General features: G+C 37.8%; 1 protein-coding gene across 1 annotated transcript in view; it reads left to right on the top strand.

The window, feature by feature from the left end:
* LOC126260921 (protein retinal degeneration B) overlaps window positions 1-12,956 on the top strand; it is a 598,186-nt gene that overhangs the window by 501,898 nt on the left and 83,332 nt on the right. The window contains exons 18-19 of the mRNA XM_049958405.1: window positions 11,063-11,218; window positions 11,970-12,118. Of these exons, the coding sequence (XP_049814362.1) occupies window positions 11,063-11,218; window positions 11,970-12,118 (305 nt within the window). The remainder of the gene's footprint in view (window positions 1-11,062; window positions 11,219-11,969; window positions 12,119-12,956) is intronic.

Below are 12,956 nucleotides of genomic sequence, written 5' to 3'. Positions count from 1 at the left end.
CAAAAAGCTTAGAATAAGTTAGTAAACACTAGTACACAGTATAAATACACAGATACACATTTTTTTTTAATGGAGCTTTAGTTACCTGGACACAAACAAACAAGAAATTTTAAAGTTCAATATAATAGAGGGAAACATTCCACATGGGAAAAATATATCTAAAAACAAAGATGATGTGACTTACCGAACGAAAGCGCTGGCAGGTCGATAGACACACAAACAAACACAAACACACACACGAAATTCAAGCTTTCACAACAAACTGTTGCCTCATCAGGAAAGAGGGGAAGGAGAGGGAAAGACGAAAGGATGTGGGTTTTAAGGGCGAGTGTAAGGAGTCATTCCAATCCCGGAAGCGGAAAGACTTACCTTAGGGGGAAAAAAGGACAGGTATACACTCGCACACACGCACATATCCATCCACACATATACAGACACAAGCAGACATATTTAAAGACAAAGAGTTTGGGCAGAGATGTCAGTCGAGGTGGAAGTGCAGAGGCAAAGATGTTGTTGAATGACAGGTGAGGTGTGAGTGGCGGCAACTTGAAATTAGCGGAGATTGAGGCCTGGTGTGTGAAATATATATACACAGACACACACACACACACACACACACACACACACACACACACACAGATGATGTGACTTACCGAACGAAAGTGCTGGCAGGTCGATAGACACAAACATACACACGAAATTCAAGTTTTCGCAACTAAAGGTTGCTTCATCAGGAAAGAGGGAAGGAGAGGGAAAGATGAAAGGATGTGGGTTTTAAGGGAGAGGGTAAGGAGTCATTCCAATCCCGGGAGCGGAAAGACTTACCTTAGGGGGGAAAAAGGACGGGTATACACTCGCGCGCACACACACACATATCCATCCACACATATACAGACACAAGTAGACCTATTTAAAGACAAAGAGTATAATAGAGGGAAACATTCCACATAGGTGTGTATATATATATATATATATATGTTCTTGGTAGCAGATTAACAGAAAAGAAAAGAATCTCAATTTGTAATCAATAATTTTCTATACAAGGAATAAGTTCTATCTTAATATTTTTTGTGCAATTACATTAAATTTCATAGTTACTTTTTATAGAGTACCAATGGTGAGAAGCTTACACTTAAAAAGTACACTATTTAGAAAAACAGTTTTTATTTTTTAAATTTTTTTCTTCTTTTGGCCTGCAACGCCTTTGTTAGGGGACCAGATAGAAATCTGAAAATTACGCACTTAAGACACATTTATGATATCAAACTTCAGTACATATTTCATCTGTGGGATTCAACTAGAAACTATGAAAAATAAATACAAAGAAGACTCAAAAATGTTTTTTAGCATCTGTTATATCTAGGTTGACAATGCAAAAACTTATATCAACTGCATAATTTAAATACATCAGATTAAAGAAACTGATGATCATTTGTTAAGACAGTCCTATGCTGAAAGTTTGAGTAGGCCAGCAGACAGCATCTGCAACTCTCTACAGGCTCACAGACAAGCCTGTACAAGTCTGTGTGTTCTCCCCCATTTCCACCAATGTCCGTCCACTCACAGTGAGTTAACTATGAGCTCCTGAAGTGTGCAGTTAAAAAATGGAGTCTCAAGTGTTCTTATTAATGCAGCTTGTCATAAGTGTGTATGAAGTGTTTCCTAAAGGCATTACTTTCATTGAACAATACAGTGAAGAAGATAAAGTGTTGTTTCACTTCACAGTTGGCTCGGAGGTTAAATCATTGATCATTATTCTAAAAATAAAAGCACTTTTATCAATCCAACACCAGGAAAGTAATTGTGACCAACATGTTATTCTAAGATATTAATAATTGACAAAGAAAAGGATAGTGACAATTCAGATAAACATTAAAAAAGTAGATTCCACTTGTGAAATATTAGGTGTATCTCCTGCTAGTTCAATTAGAAAACAAAGCTAAAGGTAAATTTATGAGAGCAAAAAGCAAACCTTGACAGTTGATGAATGCTTAGTTCTTTCTGACTTTTCAGAAAACTATTCCTTTTTGTTAAAGATGACGTACAAGGGGACCACTAGGTACACATAAAGAGGCCACAGTTCATCCATTTGTGTTCTGTTATAAAGATTAAGATAAACTCGAGAGCCGCACCTACATTTTTGTAAAACATGAATAAACACAAGAACTCTGCACCATTATCTTGAAGGAAAGATTCCACACTTGTTAGAAGATTAAAGTCACCTTCAGTGTTTTATACTGCAGTCACACAACTTGCTCAAATGTGAGATCACATCATCATCACCTGAAAAAAAAAAAAAAAAAAAAAAAAAAAAAAAAAAAAAAATGGCTTGTGCTTATGAAGAACAGTAGTGGAGTGCTGAAACTGATAAAATAAACAGTCAAATGTAAGATGTAAATGTTACAATTTAACACCCACCAGGACCAATGGCCTCATTCAGAAAGGTTGAGAAGGTGAAGTTAGTATGTACTGAAGAAACTGTCTCCCCTGGAATTTACATCTGTGAGTGGGCAAACTTTTAACCTAATGCAAAACTGAGTGAAGAAATTCCACAGAGCCGGCCGTGGTGGTCTAGCGGTTCTAGGCGCGCAGTCCGCAACCGCGCGACTGCTACGGTCGCAGGTTCGAATCCTGCCTTGGGCATGGATGTGTGTGATGTCCTTCGGTTAGTTAGGTTTAAGTAGTTCTAAGTTCTAGGGGACTGATGACCACAGATGTTAAGTCCCATAGTGCTCAGAGCCATTGCCAAATTCCACAGATGTTCAGTGAACTTTGTAGTAAAAAGAAATGACATGAGAACAAGATAATGTAATTAGTTGGCAGAGTTTCATTTACAAAATAAAAAGTAATCATTGATATGTTTAAAGTATGTAACTGATATACTTTATTGCATTAGCCTAGATATCACAGATGTTCAAAAACACATTTTTTACTCATATATGTAATTTTTTCCATAACTTCCTACTGAATCTCAAAGTTGAATGTGTGCTGCAGTATCCTATCGTAAGTCCATGATTTTCAGATTTTTATCTAGTCCCCCAACAAAAATCTCACAGACTAGGAAACAAAAGAATTCAAAAATCTATTTTTTAAAGTGTAAAACTTCTCACCACTAATGCTCTATATAAAGTAACTGTACTATCTAGCTTCTTCGTTCCTTTGGTCCACACATTTGGACCTTAATTCATGATTTTTTTTCTCCGTAAATAGGAGTATTTTTCCATTTGTAGACCCATGATCCGTGGGAATGGAGCTTCTAATTCTTAGCTTTAAACCCAGAGCACAGCATCTTGAAGGGAATGATTAGTGTGATAGTTTACAGCAGGTCGTACAAAGCAAAAGGTTACTTCTACAGATCTAAAAGGTTTGTAAATAATTATTGTGTCTAAATATTAGATTGAGAATCTGTATTTTTACCTAACATTCACTAACTAATCCAGAAGTTGAGAATTAGTTCAGTTTGCACAAATTGTCCTTGTTACTATGAAATAATGCATTTTATGAAGGTCCCCATATGTGGACCTCAGGTCATAGTGCATATCTGCTAATTTCAGCTTGATCTTCAGTAATGGGATACTGAAATAAAAGTTATTTCTACACTATAAAGCAATGCATTAAATTTTAACTGATGAGAGGTATTAGAAGCTCTTCTTAAAGACAACAATGTGGAACTATCTGAATAGGAAGATGGTGAATTCTCATTTTGGAATGAAGTTTGTCCTGCTGAGCTTGATGAAACTGACTGGTAAATAATAAGAATGTTAAGGTGTCGTGCTACTAGCTAAGAGAAGAGGACACACTTGTATAGAGAATCCCTCTGACAGTGAAGAAGTAGATGATGTAGAAAACGTAAATAAAAACGAAGGTGATCTGTGTTGAAACCAATGTCAGAAGGTAGATTTTACAATGTTGGCCAACTACCAAAATCCATTGAGGCAAGGAATGCTTTAAAACACAGTAAACATGGCTGCAATTCCAAAATAAGAGAGACGTGTCTCAAATATGAAATGTTTTGTGTATTGTGAAGAACAATTGTTTTGGAGCTTATTACAAAAGCAAAGATTAATTTACTGGTAGTAGCAAATTATTACTTTTCATAAATTATTCTATAAATATTATTTTCTTACATTTATGAAGTAGTTTTAGAACATGACCAAAAAACTATATTGGAAATCAGTATTTCAAAACGAACTTTAAGAACCTTATTTTCTGTGTGCATTAACAAATACAGTAGAGTTTACTGTTTTGAATATGCGTAAGTTGCTGAATAAAATGTTTATATAGAACAAAGGGCAAAGAAACTATAAAAAAAGACTAGTACATTTTCATGATAAGTAAGGCTTGAGGTCCACTTATGTGGACTTCTATTTACACCTTAATGAATCACCAAGAAGATATTTCATTTGCATTTGTGTCATACTTGTTTATTGGTTCTCTGGAAAACATGAAAAGGAAACTTTCTTGCCAATCGTTTTTGTCTCCGGAGTGAAGAGGATAGTGTAAAAACACAAAAGATATCAAGGGTGGGAAATTCTACCATTCAAAAATGGAGTTCTTTTAATTTGTGGCTAATAACTTTGAACGATTAAAAATATACGAAGGAATACATTCAGATTGGTGATGGATTTAATTTGAAGGTCAGGTCTTTTTCTAAGACAGTCAAGCAACCAATACTAGACAACTTGCTTTGGAATGACCCCTCCCTTGGACCCCTAACCTCCGCCTTTCTTCTTCCTCCTCCTCCTCCTCCTGTCTCCACCCCCTCACCCTCAACCCTCACCCCCTCCTCCCCTCCTCCCCTGCCTCCGCCCCCACCTCCACCCTTCTTCCCCCTGCACCTCTGCCCCCTCCTCCACCCCTGCTCCATCCTCCCCCTGCACCTCCTCTGCCCCCTCCTCCACCCCTGCTCCATCCTCCCCCTGCACCTCCTCTGCCCCCTCCTCCACCCCTGCTCCATCCTCCCCCTGCACCTCCTCTGCCCCCGCCTCCACCCCCGCTCCATCCTCCCCCTGTAACTCCTCTGCCCCCTCCTCCCCCCGCACCACCTCTGCCCCCTCCTCCGCCCCTGCCCCACTCTTCCCGTGCACCTCCTCTTTCCCATCCTCCCCCCACCTCTCCTCCCCCTACTTTTTCCCATCCCACACCTTTTGCCCACCCCCCTACCCCTTTGACCCTCTCTTGTCTTTCCCTCTCATCCTCCTGCCCCCTCCCCTTCCAATGTAAGCATATTGTCAATAACTAATAATATCTCTGAAGGAAAACAGTGTTCTGGGTAGCAAATGTGTGACCCAGAAATTGTGTTGCCTTTGAAAAATATTTCGCTTGCTTGAAATGATGTTGACATATTTCGAAAGTTATGTTTTACTTATCATTCTAATTATTCCTTAACTGATGTGTAAGCTATTGGATCATTGTGCCTACAAATTTTTGGGTGAAGCTCTTGAGACATCAATCATCAGTACGAATATTGAGATTAAGTGTAAGGTTTGGAATTTTAAAGGGAAAATGTAGAAGTTTTTAGAGTTCCTAAAATGATTTAAATATATATGAAGCTTCCTGCACAATAAATATTCGTGGGGTGGGGTAGAGGAGATGGAATTAAATTGTTGACATGAAGAAAGTGCAAAGAGAGCATGTCTTTTTGGTAGGAGAGTTGCACTGCCTTCAGAACTGACTGCTAAAATGAGACACTTTAGTAGTTAGTGCAGCACATTAAAAATATAATGTAGGTACTTACGACACTTTTCTTTTGGGTCAAAATAATTTTGATGCATGAACTAGGATACCATTTTTTTCTCTCTTGTTTATGAGGAGTGATAATCAAGAAAATCTGCAGTTAATGTTACAAGAAATAACTGTTTCTTCAGATTTACTTCCTTTATGTGAAAAATAAATCCAAAACATCAGAGTCCCATGTGCCTGTGAAAGAGGAGCAACTTGTGCACAGTACCTCATCAAATTGAATGATTTTTCTGCCCTTAACTCTGTTAGACAGGTGATTTGGATAAATGATATTTGTACTAATATTTTATATTCACATCTGGGACTTCATGGGTGGTACTGATAAATATTGTTCTTTAAGAAACGTGTCTCTGAAAAACAAAACAATATGCACACATTATAATGAAGTACAGAAAAATTGCACATTCTTAAAATATGTCAAAATATGTGATGATGTATCAATGAGAGTTTACATCTATATTAGATTAGATTGCTGTTACATAAAATTAGCATATAGTATGTGTTTGTATGTTGGTGGGCAGAAGCTCTATCTGCACTAATTTAGATTTACAAAACTGAGATAAATTTAAGCAGGGAAGACAGATATGTCCCTCATCTTACAACTAAAGTTGAAACTTAAAAGAATATTCTGAACAGAATAAATGGCCAATTTGAGTTTACCTGAGAGATCAGTTTTGAGAAGCCAGTCACAATTCAGACAGCTGAAACATCTTTTTTCTTAATATTTATTTAAGTATGGTTCACAGGTTCTGTGGATCCTTATGAGCACGTAGGTCTCTTGTGAGAGGGTCAATTAATGTTTAGAATACAAATGTCAATAAGTAGAATAAAATAGTAAGGAGCACTACAACTGTGCACTAGTAATAATGAGCTTTACAGGGAGTTGTATGTATAATATTATTTATCCTTTGCAGTCTAAAATTAAAAAAATACATATTGTCACAGAAGGTTATAAGTAAAGGTGAAGCAATAACAGCTTAAAGATTATAGAAGATAAGAAAACAATTAATGGGAAGTTTTCATTAGGACATTACAATGTTGATGTAACAGTCTTTTGCTTTAATTTCTGTGTGCATTGGAGTTTCACAAAAAAATGTTTCATTTATTACTGCCCCCCCCCCCCCCCCCCCCATGAACCATGGACCTTGCCGTTGGTGGGGAGGCTTGCGTGCCTCAGCGATACAGATAGCCGTACCGTAGGTACAACCACAACGGAGGGGTATCTGTTGAGAGGCCAGACAAACGTGTGGTTCCTGAAGAGGGGCAGCAGCCTTTTCAGTAGTTGCAAGGGCAACAGTCTGGATGATTGACTGATCTGGTCTTGTAACAATAACCAAAACGGCCTTGCTGTGCTGGTACTGCGAACGGCTGAAAGCAAGGGGAAACTACGGCCGTAATTTTTCCCGAGGGCATGCAGCTTTACTGTATGATTAAATGATGATGGCGTCCTCTTGGGTAAAATATTCCGGAGGTAAAATAGTCCCCCATTCGGATCTCCGGGTGGGGACTACTCAAGAGGATGTCGTTATCAGGAGAAAGAAAACTGGCATTCTACGGATCGGAGTGTGGAATGTCAGATCCCTTAATCGGGCAGGTAGGTTAGAAAATTTAAAAAGGGAAATGGATAGGTTAAAGTTAGATATAGTGGGAATTAGTGAAGTTCGGTGGCAGGAGGAACAAGACTTCTGGTCAGGTGACTACAGGGTTATCAACACAAAGTCAAATAGGGGTAATGCAGGAGTAGGTTTAATAATGAATAGGAAAATAGGAATGCGGGTAAGCTACTACAAACAGCATAGTGAACGCATTATTGTGGCCATGATAGATACGAAGCCCATACCTACTACAGTAGTACAAGTTTATATGCCAACTAGCTCTGCAGATGACGAAGAAATTGAAGAAATGTATGATGAAATAAAAGAAATTATTCAGATAGTGAAGGGAGACGAAAATTTAATAGTCATGGGCGACTGGAATTCGAGTGTAGGAAAAGGGAGAGAAGGAAACGTAGTAGGTGAATATGGATTGGGGCTAAGAAATGAAAGAAGAAGCCGTCTGGTAGAATTTTGCACAGAGCACAACTTAATCATAGCTAACACTTGGTTTAAGAATCGTGAAAGATGGCTGTATGTGTGGAAGAGGCCTTTGGACACTGGAAGGTTTCAGATAGATTATATAATGGTAAGACAGAGATTTAGGAACCAGGTTTTAAATTGTAAGACATTTCCAGGGGCAGATGTGGACTCTGACCACAATCTATTAGTTATGACCTGTAGATTAAAACTGAAGAAACTGCAAAAAGGTGGGAATTTAAGGAGATGGGACCTGGATAAACTGAAAGAACCAGAGGTTGTACAGAGTTTCAGGGAGAGCATAAGGGAACAATAGACAGGAATGGGGGAAAGAAATACAGTAGAAGAGGAATGGGTAGCTTTGAGGGATGAAGTAGTGAAGGTAGCATAGGATCAAATAGGTAAAAAGACGAGGGCTAGTAGAAATCCTTGGGTAACAGAAGAAATATTGAATTTAATTGATGAAAGGAGAAAATATAAAAATGCAGTAAATGAAGCAGGCAAAAAGGAATACAAACGTCTCAAAAATGAGATCGACAGGAAGTGCAAGATGGCTAAGCAGGGATGGCTAGAGGACAAATGTAAGGATGTAGAGGCTTTACTCACTAGGGGTAAGATAGATACTGCCTACAGGAAAATTAAAGAGACCTTTGGAGATAAGAGAACCACTTGTATGAACATCAAGAGCTCAGATGGAAACCCAGTTCTAAGCAAAGAAGGGAAAGCAGAAAGGTGGAAGGAGTATATAGAGGGTCTATACAAGGGCGATGTACTTGAGGACAATATTATGGAAATGGAAGAGGATGTAGATGAAGATGAAATGGGAAATACGATACTGCATGAAGAGTTTGACAGAGCACTGAAAGACCTGAGTCGAAACAAGGCCCCCGGAGTAGACAACATTCCATTGGAACTACTGACGGCCTTGGGAGAGCCAGTCCTGACAAAACTCTACCATCTGGTGAGCAAGATGTATGAAACAGGTGAAATACCCTCAGGTCTTCAAGAAGAATATAATAATTCCAATCCCAAAGAAAGCAGGTGTTGACAGATGTGAAAATTACCGGACAATCAGTTTAATAAGCCACAGCTGCAAAATACTAACACGAATTCTTTACAGACGAATGGAAAAACTAGTAGAAGCCTGCCTCGGGGAAGATCAGTTTGGATTCCGTAGAAATACTGGAACACGTGAGGCAATACTGACCTTACGACTTACCTTAGAAGAAAGATTAAGGAAAGGCAAACCTACGTTTCTAGCATTTGTTACGCAATACGGAGAGGTTTATTATCGAAATTACGAGAGAGCACATTCCGGGAAGAGATGGGCAACATATTACTACCGCCCACATATATCTCGCGTAATGATCACAACGAAAAGATCCGAGAAATTAGAGCAAATACGGAGACTTATAAGCAGTCGTTCTTCCCACGCACAATTCGTGAATGGAACAGGGAAGGGGGGATCAGATAGTGGTACAATAAGTACCCTCCGCCACACACCGTAAGGTGGCTCGCGGAGTATAGATGTAGATGTAGATGTAGATGTAGAGAAAGCTTTTGACAAAGTTGACTGGAATACTCTCTTTCAGATTCTAAAGGTGGCAGGGGTAAAATACAGGGAGCGAAAGGCTATTTACAATTTGTACAGAAACCAGATGGCAGTTATAAGAGTCGAGGGACATGAAAGGGAAGCAGCGGTTGGGAAGGGAGTAAGACAGGGTTGTAGCCTCTCCCCGATGTTATTCAATCTGTATATTGAGCAAGCAGTAAAGGAAACAAAAGAAAAATTCTGATTAGGTATTAAAATCCATGGAGAAGAAATAAAAACTTTGAGGTTCGCCAATGACATTGTAATTCTGTCAGAGACAGCAAAGGACTTGGAAGAGCAGTTGAACAGAATGGATGGTGTCTTGAAGGGAGGATATAAGATGAACATCAACAAAAGCAAAACGAGGATAATGGAATGTAGTCGAATTAAGTCGGGTGATGTTGAGAGTATTAGATTAGGAAATGAGACACTTAAAGTAGTAAAGGAGTTTTGCTATTTGGGGAGCAAAGTAACCGATGATGGTCGAAGTAAAGAGGATATAAAATGTAGACTGGCAATGGCAAGGAAAGCGTTTCTGAAGAAGAGAAATTTGTTAACATCGAGTATAGATTTAAGTGCCAGGAAGTCATTTCTGAAAGTATTTGTATGGAGTGTAGCCATGTATGGAAGTGAAACATGGACGGTAAATAGTTTGGACAAGAAGAGAATAGAAGCTTTCGAAATGTGGTGCTACAGAAGAATGCTGAAGATTAGATGGGTAGATCACATAACTAATGAGGAGGTACTGAATAGGATTGGGGAGAAGAGGAGTTTGTGGCACAACTTGACCAGAAGAAGGGATCGGTTGGTAGGACATGTTCTGAGGCATCAAGGGATCACCAATTTAGTATTGGAGGGCATCGTGGAGGGTAAAAATCGTAGGGGGAGACCAAGAGATGAATACACTAAGCAGATTCAGAAGGATGTAGGTTGCAGTAGGTAATGGGAGATGAAGAAGCTTGCACAGGATAGAGTAGCATGGAGAGCTGCATCAAACCAGTCTCAGGACTGAAGACCACAACAACAACAACAACAACATTATTACTGCAGACGAATTCTGTTCACTAAAATAGTTGTTGAGCAGGATTTACTGTAAAGTATTTTTGTGCCTTTGATATTGTGTACTAGTGAACTGAACATTTTAGCATAGGCACACTTCACTCCCTTTTGCAGGAGCATCAATTGCTACAGATCAGAGAGGGGATCCTCGTGCCTTCTAGTTTATGGTCATAATGTTGGAATTTTTTATACTGAGCAGTATGGTTTATGAAAAAATGTGTCTGGGAGTACGGGTATTGAGATGATGTAGTTATTATACAAAGTTGTTTCACCAGAGTACACCATGAGGTTCACAGGGAAGTGGGATGGTATCCCACATGATTCTAACTTTTTTGTGCTGATTAGATTATTTACACTTGAATATTATGCTGTAACACTTATCAAACGAAAATAGCTGTTAATTCTGTTCATTGTGTTCTGTATCTTATAGTATTTACAGCTTCATCTGTAAGATGAGCAGTAATCAGTACTTCCCACTGTACTAGTTACCAGGATTTCTATAACAATTAGCCATTTGTGAAAGTGCATCTTTAAACAAAGCTTCAAAACCGAAGGTCAATTTGTACTCATATTAAAACTCTTGTGTTGATTCTACCAGTGGAAGTAATTCAGGCAAACCCACAAATGTTCGCTGAGAGCTTGAATCTGACATCACCCATTCAAGGAAGTCATCTACGAAGAATGTCAGAAGTTAGCATCCAAAGTACTGTATCAGGAGTAATTGACTCATTACCACTACAAACTATTAATGCCTGTAAGTAGATTTTGATTTGATTTGGCAAATGTGCCAGATTTTTCTGTGTTACTATGGTACAGTTAAGTTGCTCGCATGTTAATGCCCTACTGATGGCACACATTGCACATTTTCTTTCTTCCTGTACTTGGAGTAGTATGTGATTGTTCCTGACTCATGGTTTTTTTTTCTGTGGAATGAAAGAAGATATTAATTTTCTATTTTATCAGTAGAAAAACACAAATGCACAGATGGCATTATTGTAAATGTTTCAGTTCATATTTGTAGTCTTATTTGTTCTTGCATGTTTCTTTTTTTTGTGAGAGGATTTTATGTGGTGTAATGAGTCTTCATTGTTTGTCCAAAAGCTCTGAATAGAAGAAAACATACTGCAGAAGGTATTTTAATCTGAAACAAGGAAAGGGCACAAAATAGTTATGTTTAAATGTTTCATATATTACATACTCTGTAGAGCAATGTCAGTTACATGCTGTAGTGAGGTACTGATGAATTTATGGAGAAGTTTTCAGGTAGCGCTGAAATTAATTTTCCTTTGTGATATATTTATATATATATAAAAAACTTATATTACAAAAGTGAACATATATCTGATTTCAAATAATATTTTTGTGCCTGTGAATTAGAAAACTTTCCTTGTTTTCTGTAATGTTACATCAGTTTTTGATACTACAATAGTCACATGTTTCTATGGTGAAGTGTTATTTGTGGAAGAGAATTGCTGAATTACAGCTTTTTATCCTTCACTTTTCAGTAACACAGAAATGGTGGGGTACAAAGCGACTAGACTATGCATTGTATTGTCCAGAGGGACTTGCAAATTTCCCAACAAATGCTTTGCCACATCTTTTCCATGCAAGTTATTGGGAATCATCTGATGTAATTGCTTTCATTTTGCGCCAAGTAAGTTTCATTGTAATTGTAATTTTAATTTTGAATTACCCTTGTATGATTTCTTGTTGTGTCTTATTTATATTTCTTATCTATTATATTCCTGTCACACAGTGAAAAGCCTGGAAAGGAAAATTTATGATAACTTAAATTTTCTGGACAGGAGTGGGGATGACTTGCCTCTACTACCTGCATGAGACAGATTGATATCATTGCATTTCATAATTGTTTTTATCCTCTAACTTGTAAATGTTAGGAGGTTCTCTATTGGTGAATTTTGCAGTCATGATGATGGATTTGTAGTGATTTGGGTTTAAAGATGGAGGTTATATTACACAGTTGCAGGGATTTTTGTTTAGTAGAGTGGGAGCTTCGGTAACAGGGTTAAATGGTCTCACATTTCAAAAGCAGATACGTTTTGTTTAACCTTGTAAGAAAACTTCATTATTTGCATCTTCTCTGAAAGGTTGCTGATATTTAGAAACATGCATTTTGTCTTTTCATTAATTCCAGAAAACACTGATGATAGGAGATCCACGTTAGTTACTGTCATCTAAAGCTAGTTTTCTTCGCATTAACACCACCTGAAAGCTGTTAAAGCTAGATAGAAATGTGTACTTGTTTAGTAAATAAATTGGAGAAGATGCATAAACCATAAAAGAAAAAAAAAGAAAAACAAAAATAAATAAATTCATTAGTGAAAAGCTACACTGCATTGGTGATGACAGTGATAGTTGCTAATTCAAATAAGGCAATGAACAAAATGTTAAGTACTATTTGTTAAACAACATAAGTGAAAATTGAAAATAATTAAGAACAAAACCGAATAAAGTTAATAGCAGTTACAAAA

Source organism: Schistocerca nitens, chromosome 1 (genome assembly GCF_023898315.1).
Source record: "Schistocerca nitens isolate TAMUIC-IGC-003100 chromosome 1, iqSchNite1.1, whole genome shotgun sequence".
In the NCBI taxonomy this organism is placed as follows: domain Eukaryota; kingdom Metazoa; phylum Arthropoda; class Insecta; order Orthoptera; family Acrididae; genus Schistocerca; species Schistocerca nitens.
Note: the sequence above shows the minus strand (reverse complement) of the source record. Positions and strands in the feature narration are given on the sequence as shown.